Below are 23,355 nucleotides of genomic sequence, written 5' to 3'. Positions count from 1 at the left end.
TGCAAAAAGAATGGAAATGGCTGTCGTGAATACTTAACTCTGCCGGTGAGGAAGACCAAGACGGCAAAAGCAGAGCAAAGGACGAAATGGTGGGAGCTGAAAAAGGAAGAGTGTTGTATGACTTTCAGGAAGGAGTTGAGACCGGCTCTGGATGGTCAGGAGGTGCTTCCAGATGACTGGACAACGACAGCAAATGTGATCAGGGAGACAGGTAGGACAGTCTTTGGTGTTGCATCTGGAAGGAAATGATACAAGGAGACTTGGTGGTGGAATGAGGAGGTGCAGAAGTGGATCCAGAGAAAGAGGTTAGCTAAGAAGAAGTGGAACACTGAGAGGACTGAAGAAAGTAGACAGGAGTACAGGGAAATGCAGCGTAAGGTGAAAGTAGAAGTGGCAAAGGCCAAACAAGGGGCTTACGATGACTTGTATGCTAGGTTGGAAAGTAAGGAGGGAGAGACTGACCTATACAGGTTGGCAAGGCAAAGAGACAGAGATGGGAATGACGGGCAACAGGTTAGGGTAATAGAGGATAGGAATGGAAATGTGTTGACAGATGCCAGTAGTGTGATGGGAAGATGGAAAGAGTACTTTGAAGAGTTGATGAATGAGGAAAATGAGAGAGAACGAAGAGTAGAAGAGGTGACTGCTGTGGACCAGGAAGTAGCAAAGATTAGCAAGGTTGAAGTGAGAAGGGCATTGAAGAGGGTGAAGAGTGGAAAGGCACTTGGTCCTGATGATATACCTGTGGAGGTATGGAAGTGTCTAGGAGAGGTAGCAGTAGAATTTCTGATTGGGTTGTTCAACAGGATCTTAGATAGTGAGAAGATGCCTGAGGAATGGGGGAGAAGTGTGCTGGTGCCCATTTGAGGCAGACGTACAGAGTTGTGGCAACTACAGAGGAATAAAGCTGATGAGCCTCACAATGAAGCTTTGGGAAAGAGTAGTTGAAGCTAGACTGAAGGCAGAGGTGAACATTTGTGAGCAGAAGAAGGTCAGAAGGAGCTGTATTGTGTCTTTGTAGAGCCGGAGAAAGCTTTCGACAGGGTGCCCAGAGAGGAACTGTGGTTTTGTATGAGGAAGTCTGGAGTGGCAGAGAAGTATGTTCAAGTTGTGCAGGACATGTATGAGGACTGTAAGACTGTAAGTGAGGTGTGCTGTAGGTGTGACGGAGGAGTTCAAAGTGGAGGTGGGACTACATCAGGGATCAGCTCTGAGCCCCTTCTTGTTCGCTATGATAATGGACATGACATGGACTATGATGTTTGCAGATGACATTGTGATCTGTTGTGAGAGCAGGGAACAAGTGGAGGAGACGCTAGAGGGGTGGAGGTTTACCCTGGAAAGGAGGAGAATGAAGGTTAGCCGTAGCAAGACGAAGTATCTGTGTGAATGGGAGGGACCCAAATGGAAGAGTGACGTTACAGGGAGAAGAGACCAAGAAGGTGGAGGAGTTTAAGTATGCTTTTTCGTCTAAGAATCATGGGAAATGTAGTCTTGTCATCAACTGTGGTCGCCACTCGCCGGTCAGATAACGCAAGCTGAGCTCTCAAACAGTGGTCCCCAACCACCGGGCTGCAGACCGGTCCCGGGCTGTGGGCCACTTTGGACCGGGGTACGGCGGTCCGCACAGTTGAAAGAATAAACAAAACTTCCTGTACTTCCGGTTAATTTATTAGACGAGGCTTAAAAATATTTTATTTTGAAAAGTGACTGGATTCTCGCATGTCAAGATGCTAATTATCTCAGTCGAGTATAGCGCTGATGCTAATTGACAAGTTAGCAAATTGAGTAAAAAAACAGACATATTTGGAAAGTTTTCTTTGCAAAGAAGAAAAAGCCCAGTGATAAGACAACACAGGAGCCTATGACCAAGAAGAAAAAGAAAGCTGCATGGACTTACAGCTACAGGTGACAGAGTGGCTCTTAATTTAGCTTTATGGTGAGTGAGTTAATCGTGGACTTTAGATTTGTTCAGTGGTGCCTTGTTATGTTAGTGCATTTAAAGGGGGCACTGCTAATATAGTTACATAAAAATGGGGGGGGGGGGGGGGTTGTTTGTCAAGCTCCACATTAAAGTAAAACAAAAAAAGTGAGTATCAATTACGTACGTAATGCCCGTTTTGATTACTTGGCATGGAAGGGGAAAAAATCCTCTCCACACAAAATAGTTTCCCTCTTTAATTAATTATGGGGGGAATCACTAGACAGTTGAATACACGCAAATCAGGACTGAACTGCCAAGAGGCCCTGCATGAGCAAAACCAAACAACACAAAATGTTCCATTAACTAATGTTAATAACTGAAAAATACTTTTTCCCCTGTATGTGTTTGTCTGTTTTCCAGATTAGACAAACATTTTTTTTAACACTAGAATGTGGTGGTCCTTGGGCTGGCATAATACACAACACATTTGAAAACACACTAGCTTGACAAAGGGGTAGGAAATACAAATATAATTTTTCAGAAGTAGGGAGCAGAAGTAAAAAGTCGTCAGAAAAAATAAACAGCATATACAAGTCAAGTACAGACACCTAAAAAAATCCACTTAAATACAGTAACAAAATCTTGCCTCCCACCACTGATGACTGTACGCTTTATTTTCAGTCTCAGCTTTTCCTCTGCAATCCTCCCGCATTGATCCTCTCGAAGATGAAGGGCTTTCCCTCTGCGTGGATCCTCTCCAGCTCTTTGTGTCTATCCTCCACTGTCAGAGCACCGCGCACACTACACAGCTCAGGGCTGAGTCAAACGGCCGTACGACAACGCCGTCATAACCTGAAACAAATACAGCACGCCATACCCGCTTCAGAGAATAGGACAGCGAGTAAAGACAATCTAAGACATGCTGAGTTAAGGCGTTTACATCCAAGTGCATCCCAGAGCAGTGATTTTTTTTCCTTCCCACTTTCAGGATGTAGGGAGGTAAAATTCTCCAAGGCAGTAACTAACTGTCTGTCTGTCTAACCATCTACAAAGCCCATTTCCAACAAAATTGGGTTGTGTAAAATGTAAATAAAACATCATACAATGATTTGCAAATCTTTTTCAACCTATATTCAATTGAAGACAAGATATTTAAAGGTGTAGTTCGAAGGATTTGTTTTGGCCTGTCCAGGACGTTTCTGGGCGGAGACTCAACGTTTTCCTTCCAGCCAAGCCACGGAGGCACGCTACTATCAGTAGCATATGCTTATTTTGCTGTGCAAATGTCCACTCCTGATTGGTGAACTGTTTCCGCGGACGTGTTAGGAGTTTGATTCCTGTGTCTTGTCTTGTCTGCATATGTAATTTCTGCTGTGCGAACTGATGAGGATAGGTTCCACAGAAAGACATGGATAGGTGAATTAATGAATCCTGACAGGGTGTTCTACGAAGCGTATCGCATTCACTTAGAAAAAAGAAAGTTCTGTTTTTCTGACAAACTTTTGGGGGAGCTTTGTTTTTTTTGAGTATTTTTTTTCAGTTGCATAGAATATTTTTCCCAGTTTTTTTAAGGGGGGGGGGGGGGTTAAAAAAAATAGATATTTTCCTCTGTTTTTCAGATTTTTTCTTCTTCTGTTTTTCTGAATATATATATTTTTTAAGGGTTTTCCCTCAGAGATTAGAGAAAAAACACAATACAATATACACATTAATTCCTTTATTGACAGCCAGTAAGTAAACATGACCATCTTATTGCAGATGGAGGTATGCGGGAAAATGTCGGTTTCCGCTATTGGCGAGTCTGCAACAAGTCACTTGGAGTTCAGAGGTAAAAAAAAAAATAATACTCCGAAAAACAGAGCTGGTGCTCAATAAAACAAAATTTCAGTTTTTCAAAATTTTCCTCCTGTTTTTCTGAATAATTTTTTTCAGCCAGTTTTTCTGAATATTTTTGGACAGAAAAATAAATCAGAAAAACAAAGAAAAAAATGCTTAAAAAAAAACAGCCCCCCCCAAAAAAAAATGTAAGTTTTTTTTTCCAAGTGAATGCAATACGCTTCCGTAGTCTTCCGCATCAAACTATATAATGAAAGAATATAGTAACAACAAAAAGTGAGACTTACTGTGACCAACAAGAGCAGACCCAGCATTGCACCAATCATTATGTATAAATGATTGGTCAATCCTCCAGCCCACAAAGGACCCATGATGGTGGCAAGGCCCCCGACTGATCGTCTTATACCTTGGCTGAATCCTTGAGATTGAAGAATGATGAGTCATCGATACAGTCCACTATATAAAAATCCCTATATCTACTGATTAGTCTTCCTGATCAATATAAAGACTTTTTTTTTTTGCTTAACTATTTCGTCTATACAACAAAAGTTTCGTTCTGTGGTTGAGCTACATGTGTGTGGCCAAGGTCACCTTGTGTTTTCTCCGCTGTCACTTTGGAGAAAAGAGAGACCTGAGACACGGCCACAAACGGGAGACCCAACAGCTGCAGGAACACGCCAATAATGAAGGCTGACAGCTTCCACTCGTAGCTACCTACAAGGCAAAGCATATAGCACCAATCATACACAAGGAAAATCCAGATTTCTTGGCAGAAGAAAATAAATAAAAACAAGGTGAAAACCTATATACCAACTATATTCAATATTGAGTTGTGTACAGTATCAATAACAGTACAATAGTTTTGACTCAAAGGTCTATTTGTAGTTTTGATTTATTCCATGCTTTTATTCATTTGTATTACTGTTGTTTAGATTTATTTAGTTGGTTATATTTTTACTGCTATTTTTATTTATCTATTTATTTGTTTATTATTTGACCCCCCGGTAGGTACAGTACACTTATGTGATTTGGCATGAAGATGTTTATGCACATCATTCAACACAGCACACTTTTCCACCTTGATGAATTTAGTTATGTTTCTTGTTAAAAAACAGAAACAACATTTAGCAAAATAATAGCAATGATAATAATGTTTTGTTGTGTTTCTTTAATATAAGGAGGACTGTCAAGATGTTATGAATTTAGTAGCATTTTGTATTATACTAGTTGCATCTGTGTTGTTGATAATATACAAAGTCAGGACTGTTGTTGTCTTTCTGTTATGTAACCTACTTATTTTTCCCCCTATCTAAAAATGCCACTGACTGAATTATTTTTATAAAAATCTTTCAACTGTTTGCTATAGAACATTGGATGGATATTTCCAAAGAAATGTACAAGTGCAGCTACACCTTTCTTTACTGGAGCTATTGTGTTCGTTGGTTAAAGAGCAGTGTTGTATGCCTTTTGGAATTAAGGCCAAAAAGTTCAACCATGGTTTAATTTGTATTTGGGAGATTTTGTGATGGTTTTAAAAATATTAAAAAATATTTTCCCATTTGAGTTGTCCATGTACTAGGTCAAATAATGGGTGGGGGGAAAAAGGTTTGAAATGATTTATGATTTGGTCTAATGTTCACAAAAAACTGACATTTAAGGCTTCTGCTAGAAAGGGGAAAAATGTCAGGAAGAGCCTACTAGAACATCTGACATTTGTTTAGGGTTCATCAGAGGTACTTGAAATTGTGACAGGGATTTGTTGACTCCCATTTAACATGAGTTTGAATGTGATTAATTCTGAACACAACCACATCCCCAGGTATGAGGGTGTGCACACTTATGCAAACATATTGTTACAATTATTTACTTTTACTCTCTCAAAAAGATTGTTTGAAATGTATTACTTTGTCATTTGAACAGGGGTGTGTAGACTTACTGTATGTCTGAATTCAATACTATCTTATTGCTAAATCTCAGTTATTTACTTGCTGGCAGACTGCAATCTTTTATTCACTGCTCCAGCCCTTCCTGTGTCCACAAATGTTTTGGCAAGAGCACAGAGAGCTCTGTCTGAAAGCGAAACCTCTGCCAAGCTCCCATTTTTGTTCGGGGCTGCTCTGAATCGCGCACATGTTTGTGTGAATCTGTGCCCACTCAAAAAATGTTGGATGTTCCTCTCTCAAGTGAAAAGCCTGTAATCTCATTTTCAAAACGCAATTTGATCAATCGGACATGCTTCGAAATGGTCCGAGACAAAATTACGTTTGCAGGTACGTCAACATTGAGATTGCTTTCTTTGTTTTGCTGTTTCAGCTGTAACAAATAGCTTACAAATGTATGATACGCTTTAACAAATAGCATTCTGCTCTAATAAGATTACCGTAATCCCTTTATATGTACTCAGGCAATTTCCCGCCCCGGCACCTGTCATTTGTCATCACAGTGATAAACGTGACACGCCGAGGCAGACGCGCACCGACGTGGAGACACAGGAGCCAGTTTGCCTCCATGAGCTCCAGATGGCCTTGCAAATGCTGAGTGATAGCATTTACACAGCACGTTCACTACAAAGCAGGCTTTTTGTGCACGTTTTCCAAGGAGGACCCCGTTAGAGTCCTAATGCCAATTAAACATAACTACCATGTGTACCGCTAAACGCCGTAGAGTCATTTATTTTCAAAGGGAAACATTGTAATATTATAGTAGCAAATTATTTTTTTAGACAAAAAGATGTAATGTTAGGAGAATTTAAAAAAAAAATTATCAATATTTTTTAAAGATTTTTGCAAGAACAAAGGCATTTTTTGCGAAAGAAAGTAGTTATATTATGAGAATAAAGTAGAGCTGTCAAACGATTACATTTTGTAATCAGATTAATCACAACTTTTTGATTAATCACGATTAATTGCTTAATAAAATCAAATCAAAATAATCAAAAAAAAATTCCCGCCAAATAACGTGTTAATTCTTTTGACATTTTTGGATCCACTGCACATGTTCATTCTCCTCTTTTTCAAATCAGTTAATTACTTGCATAATTTAAAATAAAATAAAAAATGACCCCAATATTTTGAGATGAACAAATATTCTCAATGTGATACGCAAACATTTATTAAATGCTTTACTTTAATGCATGTAATTATCATCCGCTGCCACGCTAAAGGATAATCTATGGTAAAAAATTAATAGTGCAATTAATCTGCGTTCTCATGATTAATGCGATAATTTTTTGTGATTAATTAATCAGTTAACGTTTTAACTTTGACAGCACTAGAATAAAGTCTTATTTTCAATTCAATTACAGTAATAGTCAAAAGACAAATTCAGGCATTACAGTACTAAAATGATGATGATGATGATAATAATAATAATAATGAATAATTGTGATTTTTTATTTTTCAATTAACAAATACAAATTAATGAGATTTTTTTAAAATAAGGAATATTACTGTCAAATAAAAAGCTTTAAAAAAAATCAGTTGCAAGATATCAAGTGGATATAAAAAGTCTACACACCCGTTTTGAATACCATTACAAAAAAAGGAAATTATTTGCAGAACGGATGAAAAATAAAGAGCTGAAATAACTTGGTTGCACAAGTGTGCACACCCTCTACCCACTGGGAATGGGCTGTGTTCAGAATTTACCAATCCAATTCAAACCCATGGTTGTATGTTATGCTGTGATTATCCATCCATCCATTCATCTTCACAATGATCGCAAGCTTGTTGGAACCTCCTAGCTGTCTTTTTTTTTTTATATCCCAAAAACATAGAATTTAAACAGGTTGTGTAGACTTTTTCCATCCACTGTAGTAGCTAAGATTTCCACAAAAAAAAGCATACATGAAGGGCATGAACACTGACCCAAACTATGGCGGGGGAATACGTGTTGCCTGGGCTGGTTAGTACCTCGGAGGTTGCAGAGGAACACGAGGCACCAGATACAGGCGGTGCAACAGATGACCAGGCCCACAGCCAGCACGGCACGGTCAGCCACCTTCCTGCTCAGCCAGCGAACAAAGAGGAAGCCCAGGATGACTTCCAGCCCACACAGGCTGTACATCACACTGTTGCCCAACTCGCCGAAGCCGAAGTAGCGCTGCGTCAGAGGAGTCACCATGGTCTGAAACGTACGGCGAAAAGGTCACTCCGACACATGAAACGCTTCAGGCAGTGGAACAGAGGACACCCTCGTTAGAGCAATTCTTCACAAGCATCACGTAGAGCAGCTCATACACCGCCAATAATGTCTGGCCATTCGGTCAAAGCAGTTAAACACTTTGGGCTCTATTTTCATGACCGGCGTAAATCCTGAGTGGAGCGCAGAGGCAGGTTAGACTTGATGTTGGTAACAAACAGACCAGCGAATGTGCCAAAGGTGGGGTTGGGTGTCTGTGGGAGTGATCACAGCCAATTTCAATCATGGCCAATCAAATGCACTTTATTTTGGAGTCAGCCAGCCCTCCAGTTGGTTCAAAATGCTTCTGGCCATTTCTTAACTGGAGCATATACTGCAGCTCCGGTTAAGGCCTCCTTCAGATGGATGCCTGCACGCATTCAAGCTCATTTTAAGATGATTTTATTGGTTTATTTACCGCAGGTCAGCCGACCAGCTAATGGAGGTGCCGAAGTCGAAGCGGAAGCTCAGATGGGATAGAGCAAAGTATGGGACGATCTCCCAGTGCATATTAGATAACCCCCTTTGCTGGCCATTTTTAAAACTCAAATGAAAGCCCATTTTATTTACTTCATCTCAACATGAGATGAGAGTATCCCTCACTTTTAGTGTTTTATTTGTTTGCATTGCTTTTAAATTTGTTATTGTACTTATTTATGTGCAGCACATTGTTTCAGCTGTGGTTTTAAAAAATCTCAATACTAAAGTTGAATTGAGTCAAATGCTTTTTTTTTTTTACGAATGGTTAAGTGTTAATTAACTCTGAAGTACAATACATTCGAGTTTAATCTTTAAGAATAAGATTTTTTTATTTTTATTAAAATTATTTTTCTTCTTCTCTATGCACAGTGTTAATTTTCAAACTGTGCATAGTATTTTGTAATAAAACCTCTACCTCATTTTAGATTAACATTTATGGTGGTACTCAATTTATTTATTTTTTTTAAACTTTTTTTTAACTTTGGCGGTTGACGACAACAAAAAGACAAACAGAGAGATAAAGTTGATGTGGGTGAGATTTTGATTGATTAATTGAGATTTGGGGTTTTGCAGTAACAACATGGAATGGAAACATTTTCTTTGTTACGTATGTGTACTTCTACTTAAGTACAAATGCCACAACGTCTGTTTGGTTAAGATACAGTACAATGAAGTTGTTTTTTTTCTAAGATTTTAAATCAATTTTTCGGGGCGGGACGATCTCAGACCGCGTGATATGTAGACTTTGGGGGATTCCGGCTGATGGGTGCAGGCTGTGTGGCAGTTCTCACCTCCAGCGCAGTCTGATTGAAGAGAGTGATGAACTGAGCCGTGAGAAGAACAATCACCTCCTCCCTCAGGAACTCTAAGGGGTGAACGACAAAAATGAGAGAGAGCTGCACTGAGCAACCAAAGAGGGAAAAAATATCATAAAATCAGCTCAAGTGCTACCATTAAATTGAAAGCTTAAACTGGCAATTTATGCCGAGAAAGAGAAGCTGAAAGAGAGAGAAAAAAAAAAAGTTGGTGAGTTACGATTGAAGAGGCAGGCTACGTACATCTTGGCCTGTCAGTGCTTTTCGTGGGAGATAAATGGCTTGCTTGTTTTTCTTGCGTCCAAAATGCAATAAAGACAAGAACAAAGTGTATTCTAATCAATTCCAAATTTTAGTCCCATCTTCTCCAGAAGGAATTGTTGAAAATGGACTTGGAAAGCAATAAAAACTGAGCTACTCTTGCTGCTAAATTTGGATGGTGCTTGGCCAGATGGCGGAAGGGAAATGCTTGGGATTACAGTACTGGATGCACACATGCTTTCTATGTAAAGATCGGAGTTTGTTTGTCAACAATAAGTAGAAAATCAGAAAAAGACTTGGAAGATAAAATTAAACAACTGACGGATGAGTACGCAATAAACCCAAATAACCAAATATGGACTGACTTACAAAATACAAAAATACAGTTAGACGATATGCTAACTAAAAAGACAACAACTTTGAATATAATAACAAATCAGGTAAATTTCTTGCAAACCAACTTCAACGCAATCGGGAAAAGTCTCTTATAACGGCTATTAAAGGGACAACTGGTGAATGCACACAATCACCAGAAGAAATTAATCACATTTTTTATAACTATTATCATAACCTATACTTAGAAACTAACAAGCCTAACCCTGAGCATATTGAGGCATTCCTCAGTAGCTTAAATATACCTCAGTTAACTACTGAATATAAAGACATGTTAGATGCGCCACTTACTATAAACGAGTTGTACAGTGCTCTAGATAGTATGCCTAATGGCAAAGCACCTGGCCCGGATGGTTATCCGGCTATATTTTTTAAGCACTTCTGGTTAATGCTTGCTCCACTATTCTTAAGAGTAGTAACAGAAATTAAAACGAAGGGTTACATACGCCCACACATGAATACAGCAGCAATTAAACTTTTATTAAAGCCAGAAAAAGACCCCACCCTTCCATCAAGTTACCGTCCGATTTCACTAATTAACACTGATATTAAAATTATCACTAAGGCTTTCACATCTAGACTAGAAACAGTAATCTCGACAATTATTCATAGCGACCAAACAGGCTTTATTAAAGATCGGCACTCTACTAATAATATTAGGAGACTCTTTAACCTTATTAGCATGTCACAGCGGCATGATAAAAAGGCAGTTATTATATCATTGGATGCAGAAAAAGCTTTCGACAAAGTTAACTGGTCCTTCCTCTTTGCTGTTTTAAATAAATTTGGCTTTGGGAAATCATTTATCCACTGGGTGTCAGTATTATATGATTCTCCCAAAGCTACAGTTACTACTAATGGGATTATATCTCAGAGCTTTACTTTACAGAGAGGCACAAGACAGGGATGCCCACTGTCCCTTTATTATTTGCAATATTTATTGAGCCACTTGCATTAGCCATACGCCAGGAAAGAAGCATTCAAGGAATTCACTCTGGGGTAACAGAACATAAAATTAATCTATATGCCGATGACATCTTACTTTATTTAGAAAAGCCGGCTACTTCGTTAGGGGAAGTATTTAATTTAATAACTAAATTCTCACAGTTATCAGATTATTCTATTAACTGGACAAAATCAACACTTCTACCTATTACAGAAAATTCATGGAACCCTGCAAGCCAGGACCCACACTACTCATTTCCTATAGGTAATTTAAAATACTTAGGCATAAAAATCTCACCTAAATTAACTGATTTAATTCATTTAAACTTTTCTCCACTTCTGGATAACATTTATAGTGACTTGGAGCGCTGGAATAATCTTCCTATTTCTCTAATAGGACGAATAGCCACCATTAAAATGAATAATAATAAACTATTTTTTCTCAATGATTCCATTTAAACCTACGGCTAACTCGTTCCAGTTGTTGGACTCAGCCGTTACAAAATTTTACTGGAATAAAAAAAAGCAAAGATTAGTCTATCTACTCTTCAGAAAAGTAAATCAAAGGTGGTCTAGAGGCACCAAATTTTATGTACTACTATATAGCTAACCAGCTACAATATATCGTTCTATGGGCACAACCCAACAGAGACACTAACTGTTGGCTGGAACTAGAACAGAAGGATTGTAATAACCTCAGACTTCGAGATTTACTCTTTATTACAACATCGATTAAGCGTCATAATTGTTTTAAAAACCCAATGATTTCCGCCACCGTGACTGCCTGGTGGAAGGCACTAGAATTGACAAAAGCCCAAGTGGAGCCCTGTGGGCTCTCTCCCCTATGGCATAACCCCGACTTTCAACTTAACAACCAACCGTTTCATTTAGGTGTGTGGGAGCAGAAAGGAATTACACATCTCCACCATCTCTTCTCAGATAATATGTTTATATCATATACATCCTTGCTCCAAAAATACAATATAAAAAACGGAAATTTCTTACATTATCTACAAGTTAAAAATATGATAAAGAAAAAAATTCCAACACTTCGGGGTACGCTCCAACCGCCTGTTTTAGCTAAAGATATTAACAAGCTTTCTCCGACAACAACAAAAAAACTTTCAAAAATATATAAGTTACTTTCATATACTGATAAAATGTCTTTACCCATCTGGAAATGGGAGACAGACTTGTCTATAGCACCGGAACCTGACTTTTGGATTCAAGTTTGTGAAAACGCATTTAAAATGACAAAACACACAAATTTACAACTTATCCAATATAAAATTATTCACAGAACATACATTACTCAATATATGATGAAGAAAATGGGACTCTCAGACTCTTGACATTTGTCTCCAATGTTTACAAAACACGACAGACACTTTTGTTCATGCTTTATGGTTATGTACTCCGGTTATGTATTTCTGGACTAAAGTCTTAGAAAAACTTTCCGCTATTTTGGACTGTAGGATACCTTTATCTCCAAACTTGTGTTTGCTAGGTGACCTAACAACAACTGACTTACCACATAAACAATTTCAATCTACACTTGTAGCCCTTACTATCGCTAAAAAAACAATTCTTGTTAACTGGAAAAATAAACAAACTCTGAATATCGACCAATGGTCTAACCTCCTCATAAATCACATTTTAATGGAAAAAATATCTGCCTCAAATAAAAACCAAATATCAAAATTTATAGAAACATGGTCTACGTATGTAGAATATTTTAACCTAAATGTGGTTACTTAATTCTGTCTGTTAGCGAGAGCCACTACATCGTGATAACTTACATTGATGTTTCTGCATTTGGCAATTTATTATTATATTATATTATTAGTATGGGATTTTTTTTTAATGGGCTTTAGGTGAACTGATGAATACACACACGCACACACGCACGCACGCACATGCACATGCTCACCCACATACAAAAAAAAAATATATATATATATATATATATGTGTGTATATGTATATATATTTAAAAAAAAAAACAACAACATTTTTATTTAAAAAAAATGTATTTATTCGTTTATTAAAAAAAGGAGAGCAATGATGATGTCAAATCGAATGAACAATACTGAGCTCTCCTGAAAAAAAAAATCGCCCAACACATTAAGTACATAGGCTACACCTGCACACCTAATGAATGATGAGATCATCAAATCCAAATTAACTGTACAATACAGTTATGCAATTATGCGGACACAAACGAAGAAGAGTTCACAACCACTGCAAGTGACTCAGTAACTGCAGTAACATTTGTCCCTTTTCACACAAGATGAAGAACACATTATGTGCCTATAAGTGTTGTTGTTGTGTTTGTCTATACTGTATTAGTTGCTACACCATTTGTGTTTAAATGTCTATATCTTAATGTCTATATCATACGGTACATGCTATTTGTTTCATTTCATATTACGTGCTGGCATTAAACTAGTGTCCTCAAAGGAAAAGTTAAGTGGTTGTTTTAAATACACAATGTGTAATTCTTGTCCTATAATGTTTACTTACTATTCTATACTATTCCGCAAGCTGCATGAGGCCTTTTTGTGTTTTGTTTTTTTAATGAAGCAGCTGGAGTGAGGTGTGAACTGAGTTGACTTCCCAGCCACCATACGGCACTCGTATCTCTTTTTTTTTTCTGCTCGCAAGGCAAATAACAGCTTGTTTCCCAAGGCATCACTGTTATGTAATAATTGCAAAGTCCCTGGTCGAGGGGGACCGTATTAGCAGTATGTTTAATATTGTTTACCATTTGGGGCCGCGCAGTAGGCAAGTGTTTAACGTGTATTAGACCTTCCTGTGGGTATGTTTGCTTTATGCTTACTTTGCATTATAAGGTCACTGTAAAATTATGTACAGGTTTAACATCAAAACATTGAATTTAGGACATTTAACAGGAAAACTGATTCAATTAAAACGCATTGCACATAAAAGTTAGATAAAATTTGTACCTAAATATGTCTGAACACAAAGAGATTAACATTAGTGGCAGAGCCATATATAGAGAGAGTTTGGCCAACTCGGTTTTCAGCAGGGTAACAAGATGGCGTCCGTATGTCATCACGCTGTGATTGGTCAACTGCTGGTCACATGACATACGGACGCCATCTTGTTACCCTGCTTGAAACTGAGTAGGCACATGCCCCACTTTAAGAATCGGTATGTAACAGTATGTTTTTTCAGCATGTCATTGAACTTTATTACAATTTCAAGTTTAGGATGGGCTATATAAAAGTGAGCCTGTTTGTTTTGAGAATTTTACCCACAGTCAATTAAGTTAGGCTTCCCCCGAACAGGATAAACAGTACAGAAAAGTGAGTTTCTTCGACTTTCTTCTACTTCTTGATAGACTTGGACACACAGAAGAGGCTCGCTCCTGTTACGAGTTGTTTTCCCCCACATTGATCATTTGACTGATGAGCACTTCTACTGAGGTTTGGGCCGATAAACAAAGCTCTCTCTGCACCCGACTGAGCCAAAACTTTAAGCTGTAGAGTGCTGCAATGACTATGTCGAAGATCCACTATTTTCAAAACAAAACAGAGTGTTGTATCTATGACTGTATTAAGAAAAAATGATCGATAATTAAGGGTTGACTTGCTGCAAGGAATGCACATTTTCCCTTGTTTTGTTGCTGAATATTCTGGTTGGTTGTAAGAAAATCAATGAGAGGAACGTTGAGCGCACGACCATTTCTTTCTCCATTTCGAGTCAACACAGCATGCTTGGTCAATAATGTGCTGTCCATCTAGCCGTTTCTTTGCCACATTTTCACAGAGTGAAAGAATCAATATGAGGGTTTGACACATGCACACAGTATGGAATATAGATAATCAATGCAAGCGTTCAATGGCTGTTTACGTGTAAACTGACACTAATCCTGTTGGGCAATTTTCACAACTTTTATTGAGCCAAGGCACTTTTTTTTTTTTTTACAGTAGAAAATTGATATTTGATTTCAGTGCTGTTCAAACATGAAACGGACTGCAACCTGTTTGTTAAATGCAGGGCTCAGTTATAAGCCTGAATTTTCCGTAATATACATACATTTTCATACAAATCTTACAGTGTACAAGTTTACTGATTAGTATTTTCTAAATTTGAGTTAAAAAAATAGCAATAATCAATTTATAGATTTGTATCGGGATTAATCCGTATTGAATCAAATCGTGTCCTATGAATCGTGATACGAATCGCCAAGTACTAGGCAATTCACACCCCTAACCAAAATCGTGTTACACCACCTGCACCACAAGTTAGACATGGTTTTAGCGAGTCTAATATCTAGTCTACTTGTGGTCACCAAATTACCAGATGTGCCGGAGGCATGCAATGGAATACACCGGAATGAAAAAAAAATAAAAATAAAAATTCCAACACTTCGGGGTACGCTCCAACCGCCTGTTTTAGCTAAAGATATTAACAAGCTTTCTCCGACAACAACAAAAAAAAAAAACTTTCAAAAATATATAAGTTACTTTCATATACTGATAAAATGTCTTTACCCATCTGGAAATGGGAGACAGACTTGTCTATAGCACCGGAACCTGACTTTTGGATTCAAGTTTGTGAAAACGCATTTAAAATGACAAAACACACAAATTTACAACTTATCCAATATAAAATTATTCATAGAACATACATTACTCAATATATGATGAAGAAAATGGGACTCTCAGACTCCGACATTTGTCTCCAGTGTTTACAAAACACTACAGACACTTATGTTCATGCTTTATGGTTATGTACTCCGGTTATGTATTTCTGGACTAAAGTCTTAGAAAAACTTTCCGCTATTTTGGACTGTAGGATACCTTTATCTCCAAACTTGTGTTTGCTAGGTGACCTAACAACAACTGACTTACCACATAAACAATTTCAATCTACACTTGTAGCCCTTACTATCACAAAAAAAACAATTCTTGTTAACTGGAAAAATAAACAAACTCTGAATATCGACCAATGGTCTAACCTCCTCATAAATCACATTTTAATGGAAAAAATATCTGCCTCAAATAAAAACCAAATATCAAAATTTATAGAAACATGGTCTACGTATATAGAATTTTTTAACCTAATTCTGGTTACTTAATTCTGTCTGTTAGCGAGAGCCACTACATCGTGATAACTTACATTGATGTTTCTGCATTTGGCAATTTATTATTATATTATATTATTAGTATGGGATTTTTTTTAATGGGCTATAGGTGAACTGATGAATACACACACACTCACACGCATGCACGCACACACACACGCACATACACATACACATACTCACCCACATACAAAAAAAATATATATATATATATATATATATATATGTGTGTGTATATGTATATATATGTATATATATTTAAAAAAAATAATAAAAAATAAATAAAAAATAAAACATTTATTAAAAAAAATTAATTTATTTGTTAAAAAAAGGAGAGCAATGATGATGTCAAATCGAATGAACAATACTGAGCTCTCCTGGAAAAAAAAAAAAAAAAGGAATACACCGGAATGCCTATTGAGGCTTAGCACAGTCTACCAAATTACCAAACACGCTAAACTAGACTTGCTCCAGCATAAAATTTCCCCTTTTTTACACCAAGTGCATGGGTGCCTGTCGACATAAATAGGGCCCATTATCTTATCGGGTAGATGATATTGCAATCGTACATGTAAAGAAAGATGTAATTTGTTGACAGGATTAAGATGCAACATAGCTAACAATTATTGCATAAAAGAGCATTGAGCACAAACGCTAGTTACACCTGTGGAATAGAAGTTTATGCGTGTGCGCCAAGAAATATGTACAAGACAAAATGTGAATTTTTGCCTGAAATAAAACAATTGTCAGTCCAGACAGGCTTTAAAAGATGCCAGCTCACCTGCACTGATGCTGAAGTTATCAAACGCTTCGGATCCGGACGATGAGGCCTCGTGGAAAGCTTGCATTTCAGATGAGGTGGAAATCTCCAGTTGGCTGGAGCTGACGGCTTTGTAAGTGTGCAGCCGCATACCATCCGAGCCCATCAGCGGCTCGTCTTCATCCTCCTCGTCTTCCTCTAGTTTCAACTCCATCATCAGTACGGCCCCCTCTTGGGTGTCGATGGCCGGTAAGTCCCAGTACATTACCAGGACCACAAACTGGAGCAGCAACCACAACAAGCACATGAAGATCTGGGAGAAAGAAGAGAGAAGTTTCTACTTACAATAATATGTTCTGTGCAACCCACTAGTCTTAACACGGTATTCTGATTAATATTGTGTTTGTGAAATATGAATTGAGCAGCAAAATCCACCAATTTTTATCCATCTCAGTGGGCGGCCATTTTGCCACTTGCTGCCGACTGAAAATGACGTCACAGTTGCTCAGGGCACAGGTAACGACCTAGCTTGGTAACCTCACATGACCAAACTCAGGAAACAGGTGACCTGTGATTGGTCATTATCTGAGCCCTGAGCAACTGTGATGTCATTTTCAGTCTGCACCAAGTGGCAAAATGGCCGCCCACTGAGATGGATATAAATTGGTGGATTTAGCTGCTTAATTCATATTCCACAAACGCAATATTAATCAGAATGCCATGTTTAGACTAGTGGGTTGCATAGAACATATTATTGTAAAGAAAAGTTTTGATTTGAATTCCGCTTTCATCAAGATATTGATGAAGCACTTTGCTGAAAAGAAAAGAGTTTCATTTTAATTGTCAATAAATTCAAACCAAACATAACTTGTTTATTTTGAGTTTCCCTTTTGTACCCAAAATTTAATTTTATTTTTATTTTTTTTTACTTAAGTACTCACCAGACAGTGATCCCCCCCTCCTTTTTTTTTTTTTTTTTTTCGCCTATCGTACATCAATCTGGTTGTCCCACAGGGATGAATAAAGTTATCTGAAACTGAATTTCACCACTAACTGCAATACAAGAGTGGCATCAAATATTGTGTGTTTTAAAGACAATGCTCAATTTTGATTGCCACTGTCAATAATTTTAATTGAACGCATTTTTTGTTTTTTTGTTAGAACACTTTGCCTTCTATGCGTTTATATTAGGCAGGAAAATCAGGTAAACAAGATTTGGGGTATGCTTCAGGACCCTAAAAAGAAAATGTTAGCTATAGAGTGAATTATGGAAATTTGGACTGCTTGTGGAGAGCACCGATTGCTTCTGAGCACAGCTATTGTGCCCTTGAGCAATGCACCAAACAGCCAATTACTTGAGCATCATGCTCATGTATATGCAAAAAAGAGAAGGAAAAAGACAGTGTAAAACTATTTCCCCTTAAGAGAATAAAATGATTGTTTTTCCTGTTCTAAATTATGCAGGAGTACCAAATGAAGTGTCGATCGATGCGTGTTGTTGAAAAGTCTCAGCAGCAAGTTAGATTCTTACTCTAAGGGAGTAAAAGAGCACTCGACTAAAGAGCAGTGCTCAATTTCTGCACATTGCCACTGTGTTGATGAGGTTTTGGGGAACCTTAGATTTTTGATCAGGATGTTGTTACCCCAGGAGATGTAAACTTGTTGACAACAAAGGGTCCAAGTTTGAAATTACACAGCCGCAGAAACAGGTTGAACGCCGGCCCTGGAGAGACAGGAGGAAGTTCTTTAAAGATCAGACGGAATAACACAACAGCTCCACCTTGGAGACATATATTTTTTCTGTCTGATATTTCCTCAGAAGGCACGTGTGGTGGAGAGGCGGCAAAGGATGCCAGGCTCTGTGCGTGTGTGCGCATCGTGTGAAGAAGCACTGACCACTGATCAAAATTTTATTAATTTATTCCCAATTGTCTATTCTCTTCATTTTTTCGCATTTCTCTTGGCGGCACATCTTACAGTACATTAATGTGAATGTTAGATTTTATTTTTTGGGGGTCCAATCACATTGCAGCCTCTATGTGTTGTCATGTCATCTAATCTGCCCAGGGCCATCCCAATCAGTAGTGTTGGCCCAGGCAGAAACCTTGTATGTCCAAATATGGTTAAAAAGAAAATAAGTCTAAGTAATTAAGTTTTTTTTTTATTATTCACTGCCATTGACGGCAAAAATTCATTTGAACTATCTCTATTAGTTTAAAATTTTTTCCACTTTTGTTAACAAGAGTATAAAAACCTAGAATTTTTTTATTGTACATTTAGAACAAATTTATGATTAATCGTGAGTTAAATAAGTCATGCGATTAATTACAATTAAAAATTTTAATTGCCTGATGCGATTAAAGAAAAGAAAAGATTATTAAAAATTAGGAGTGTCAGGCAATTACATTTTTTTAATCGTAATTAATTGCATGACTTCACGAGTTAACTCCGATTAATCACAAATTTTATATCTGTTCTAAATGTACAATAAACAAATCTATAGTTAAATAGTTAATAGTTAAAATGAATATTTGACGTCTAGAACCGTCAATGGCAGTGAATGAGTTAACTAAGTGTTGAAAATAGCTTGCGCTTGGTCAGAACAAAATTAGTTACAGCCAATTTCAGCTAGCAAACATATATCTAGAGATCTGCATAAATATATACTAATCAGTATGTCTGGTGATTATGAAGTACTTATTAAAAAATGTTTTGTCATGTTATGAGATAAAGGTTAAAAGTACCACTGATTGTGTAATTACTGTAAACTGCTCCAGATGATGTAAAGTTGTATGCTGTTTGCGTTTGTTTGGATGGTTTCTTTAATTCCAACATGTTAAATGGATACTTGACTTATTGAGCCATTTTCAGCGATAAAAAGTGAATATTTTGTCCAGAATTTATTTGATAACTTCATTATTTTTTATGTACAAATAATAACCTTATAAACACATTTTTCCACTTGCTGTCGACTGAAGCTGACAGGCTTATGATAGGCAACAACTAATCACGGCACACCTGTTTCCTGGGTTTGGTCAGCAAACTGAGTCATGATTAGTCATTACCTGTTTCCTCAGCACAGATGATGTCACCTTCAGTTGACAGCAAAAATTGTTTTTAAAAGTATTAATTGTACATGGAAAAACATTGAGCATTTAAATGCGCAGGTTGTTATCTGGGGAGGTGGCGACTAACCCAAAAGCAGGCCTGCTTGTCGACAGGCCATGATAGCTGCAAAGATACCAGCTCGTTCCTCTGTCCGGGTGCACTGAGTCAAGAAACCGAAGATGGAGGATCCTGCTCCTGCACCGACACCTGAGAGGACAACAATATCCATCTATTACGCACACCAAAGTCCTGATAGGCAGCTGCTGCATTTACGCACATTAGTGTATTTGTTTGCGTATGTGTGTATGTCAAACCTGTCACAAGGCGACTTCCTACTAACAGCCACTTTGAATAGCCAATAAAATACATGAAGTTACCTGGGAAAATAATAAAAACATCCATTAGGACCAAAGGTACATCCCCAGACCAGAGTAACACACTTGAGGCAGAAGTGAGCAAATGGGACACAAAAGGCCAATTTCTTTCAAATATTGTTTACAAGTATGATGGAATCTCTCTTAGTCAGCACTTCTTCTGAGATAATCCGCCCATCAGGCAGGCATGACATTTCAAGATGCTGATTAGACAGCATGAATATTGTACACGTTCGCCTTTGGCTGTGTTGGGAAGGGTCCCGGGGCTTTAGAAAACAAGTCAGTAAGTATCTGGTGTGACCACTGTACCAGATAATTGACTGCGGCAGGTGAAATGTTATTCCACTCCTCTTTAATAACTATGCAAAGTTGCTGGAAGTAAATCGGCAGGAACTTGAACATGGCATCATAACACCGTCCAGAGCGTCCCAAACATGAATCCATCAATGACGGACGCACGTTTTGTTGACGAATGACGAAAAAATTCCAAAATTGACAAACTAAGCATTGACGAAAGTGGATTTTTGACGGTCAATGCATTGTCGGTAAGCGGGTCAATGCTGACTGACGGACTCCCATTTCATACACGGTGGCATTTCTCCTATAGAGACAGAAAATAACATGAAAATGCACAGAGAAATCAATGAATTCAACTCAAGCAGTCCAGGTTATTATATACGTCCACAACTATGTGGACGGTCTGCATGGAAAAACATGGCAGATGAGCAAAAGTGGTTGTAACAGTGTTTTGTACTTCCAGATTCTTTATTTTCACTTAAGGTTAACTAAACATTGGGATAAACACAATTTGGCTGTTTGTCCTCTCATTACACGAGAAGTTACAGACTACATCAACTTGTGGAACGTGACACAGACCACGCCCCTCCCCCTCTGACATCACCCCTCCGACACCCACCGCCCTCTCCCCATTCGCAACCCAACAGTCCTTCAGGCAAAGACCCCTTTGGGCGCCGATTTTAAATCAAAAGTTGATTTAGTGTTGAGTACAGCTTTAAATGTATGTAGTGTGTTCACCCCAAACTGTTTTTGTTGATAGTTTATTGAAACTACACCATGGGGAAGCCAAGCAGACTATGAAAGACTGCAATCTGCCAATATTTTGTCAGTAATGTGTTGTTGATATTAGGGTAATATTTTATACACAAATGTAGATAGCTCAAAACAAAACCCTGGTGTAATCATTGGTTGAATGAGTTACTCTTGTGGTATAAATGTTAGCATTTTGTGTAGACTAAGAAAGCCATGGAATTGCTTTCATTGCTGAAGAAATGCAAGTTGTTTTAATGCCCTTGTTTGATGTCCTTTATTGTTTATAATTGTTTTTGTTAATTAAGGAGAAGGAGGAGAAGAAGAAGAAAAAGATTTGATTTTGAAAAAATACATTTATTTGCCGCTCTTATTTACATTATTTTCCTAAACATACAGGTCGGCAAAGAACAATTCAATAAATAGACAAAAAAATAAAATGAAGAAGAAGAAGAAGAAGAAGGGACAAGATGACGGACTGACTGACTGGTGAAATTCACTGATGGTTCTAAAATAGCGTCTGTCATGTCACGATGGAAGCGCAGTTAAAATAACGTTAACAGATGGACGACTGCAGTTTGGTTTGGCTTGAAATAATAACGGATTGACGATGATGGACGGGTGCCCCAGCCGTTGACGATGATGGACTGTCAAAATGGATTGACATGCCCACCTCTGAGCGTGGGCGTGTCTTTTGACATCCGCCCAGCGCATGGACAGGTTAATGCTTCCTTTTCCTTGCAGAGCGCTGGATTTGGATTACATGGATAATGTAATGTCTTTGATATGTATGTTGATTGATAAACAGAGATTCCATATTCAAATATGTACCAGAGGATAGGCTCGGGAAGCCATTTGAACTGAGACAATGCACCGTCAAAACATGGTTATGTGTATTTGCAACTCACCAGCAATCTCAAAAAGATTGGAGAAAAGAATAATGGGCTTGGTGGCTCTGCTGCGATCTGACCAGCAGCCAAATAGTGGTCCAGTGAGAAGCCCGCTTAAACTGAAAGCAGACAGACCCAGACCCAAGAAATATGGAGGCGCATCTAGGATCTGGAGATATCGCCATATTGTAGGCAGAATGACAGCTGAAAACACCAGAAGGGGATCAATGAATGACCACAACAACTTCTGAAATATGTCGCAAAAATCTGATGCAATTTCCTCAATGGGAGGATCAAGCCAGCGTTCTGATTGTTTTGTTTTTCCTGTTCTAATGAGGTTATTTTCAGAGTTGGCAGAATTACTCACATTGTACAACAATTAAGTAGAAAGTAAAGATACTGGTAAAAGTAGAAATGCTAACTCTACTTCATTACAGCCACTATAAAAAAAAATTGTTTTACTCAAGTTCATATGCCTGAAAAATCTACTTAAGTCCAGTAACAGTGTTAACTTAAGTATTTGTGCTAATTACTTCCAACTGCTGCTTATTTTAAACATCAGGATGAACTTACCGTACTCTATGCCGCTAAGCATAAATATTAGTCCAATAGTAATAAAAGTTAGATTCCTCTTCTGGAGATAATCCATGGCGACTTTTTATACAATGACCTCTGTGGGTGTGCTGCAGAAACGCGGTGCAGTGGTAAAATCACATAATAAGACACACTACATGTCCAATTACAGTGCCTTAGCCGGACCATAAGGGGAATTTGTTGCACCATTAGAAAAAGTCTTGATGAAAATGGGGATCATGTGTTGAAGCCCCGCAGGCTGACGAATGAAAAGCTGGTCAGAGCACATCAAATCTGTCCGGTCTGAAATGACAGCAGTACGCAAGTCGCTTTTTCCATTTAGCATTTATGTTAAAGATGAAATTCTCTTTGAGTCACGGGGAAGATGAAGCATGACGCCACGCTGCGAGCCTGATGATCGAGAAAATGTCTTGGGTTACACCAGGTGAAGTCAAGTACACTGAGCTTTATACATTTTTAATTTTGTTGGCTACAATTTCATCAAACGCACGGAGTAGCTGGAAATATCCGCTTTGCCACTGAGGTCATCTGCTCCATGTGTAGTTTGGAATAGTGTTTTCTGTTGACTGCAAGTTGAGATCTACAGTAGCTAACATGCCCTATAGCGCCCTAAAGATTCACTAACTTCAAGTTGTAC

At 38.0% G+C, this 23,355-nt stretch overlaps 1 protein-coding gene across 2 annotated transcripts in view; it reads right to left on the bottom strand.

Annotated features, from left to right (window-relative positions):
- Positions 1 to 2,198: 2,198 nt before the first annotated feature.
- LOC144044192 (major facilitator superfamily domain-containing protein 8-like) overlaps positions 2,199 to 23,355 on the bottom strand; it is a 29,953-nt gene continuing 8,796 nt past the window's right edge. Inside the window, exons 3-11 of one of the 2 annotated variants that reach the window (XM_077558446.1) lie at positions 20,128 to 20,190; positions 19,901 to 20,020; positions 18,349 to 18,428; positions 16,727 to 17,018; positions 9,211 to 9,284; positions 7,672 to 7,885; positions 4,352 to 4,474; positions 4,048 to 4,178; positions 2,199 to 2,776 (exon numbers count right to left, since the gene is read on the bottom strand). In XM_077558446.1, the coding sequence (XP_077414572.1) occupies positions 2,735 to 2,776; positions 4,048 to 4,178; positions 4,352 to 4,474; positions 7,672 to 7,885; positions 9,211 to 9,284; positions 16,727 to 17,018; positions 18,349 to 18,428; positions 19,901 to 20,020; positions 20,128 to 20,190 (1,139 nt within the window). In that variant the 3' untranslated portion in view covers positions 2,199 to 2,734. The remainder of the gene's footprint in view (positions 2,777 to 4,047; positions 4,179 to 4,351; positions 4,475 to 7,671; positions 7,886 to 9,210; positions 9,285 to 16,726; positions 17,019 to 18,348; positions 18,429 to 19,900; positions 20,021 to 20,127; positions 20,191 to 23,355) is intronic. The other variant, XM_077558447.1, reaches the window with a different exon arrangement.

Source organism: Vanacampus margaritifer, chromosome 2 (genome assembly GCF_051991255.1).
Source record: "Vanacampus margaritifer isolate UIUO_Vmar chromosome 2, RoL_Vmar_1.0, whole genome shotgun sequence".
In the NCBI taxonomy this organism is placed as follows: Eukaryota; Metazoa; Chordata; class Actinopteri; order Syngnathiformes; family Syngnathidae; genus Vanacampus; species Vanacampus margaritifer.
The sequence above is the reverse complement of the archived record's forward strand: the minus strand, read 5'-3'. Positions and strand labels throughout refer to the sequence as shown.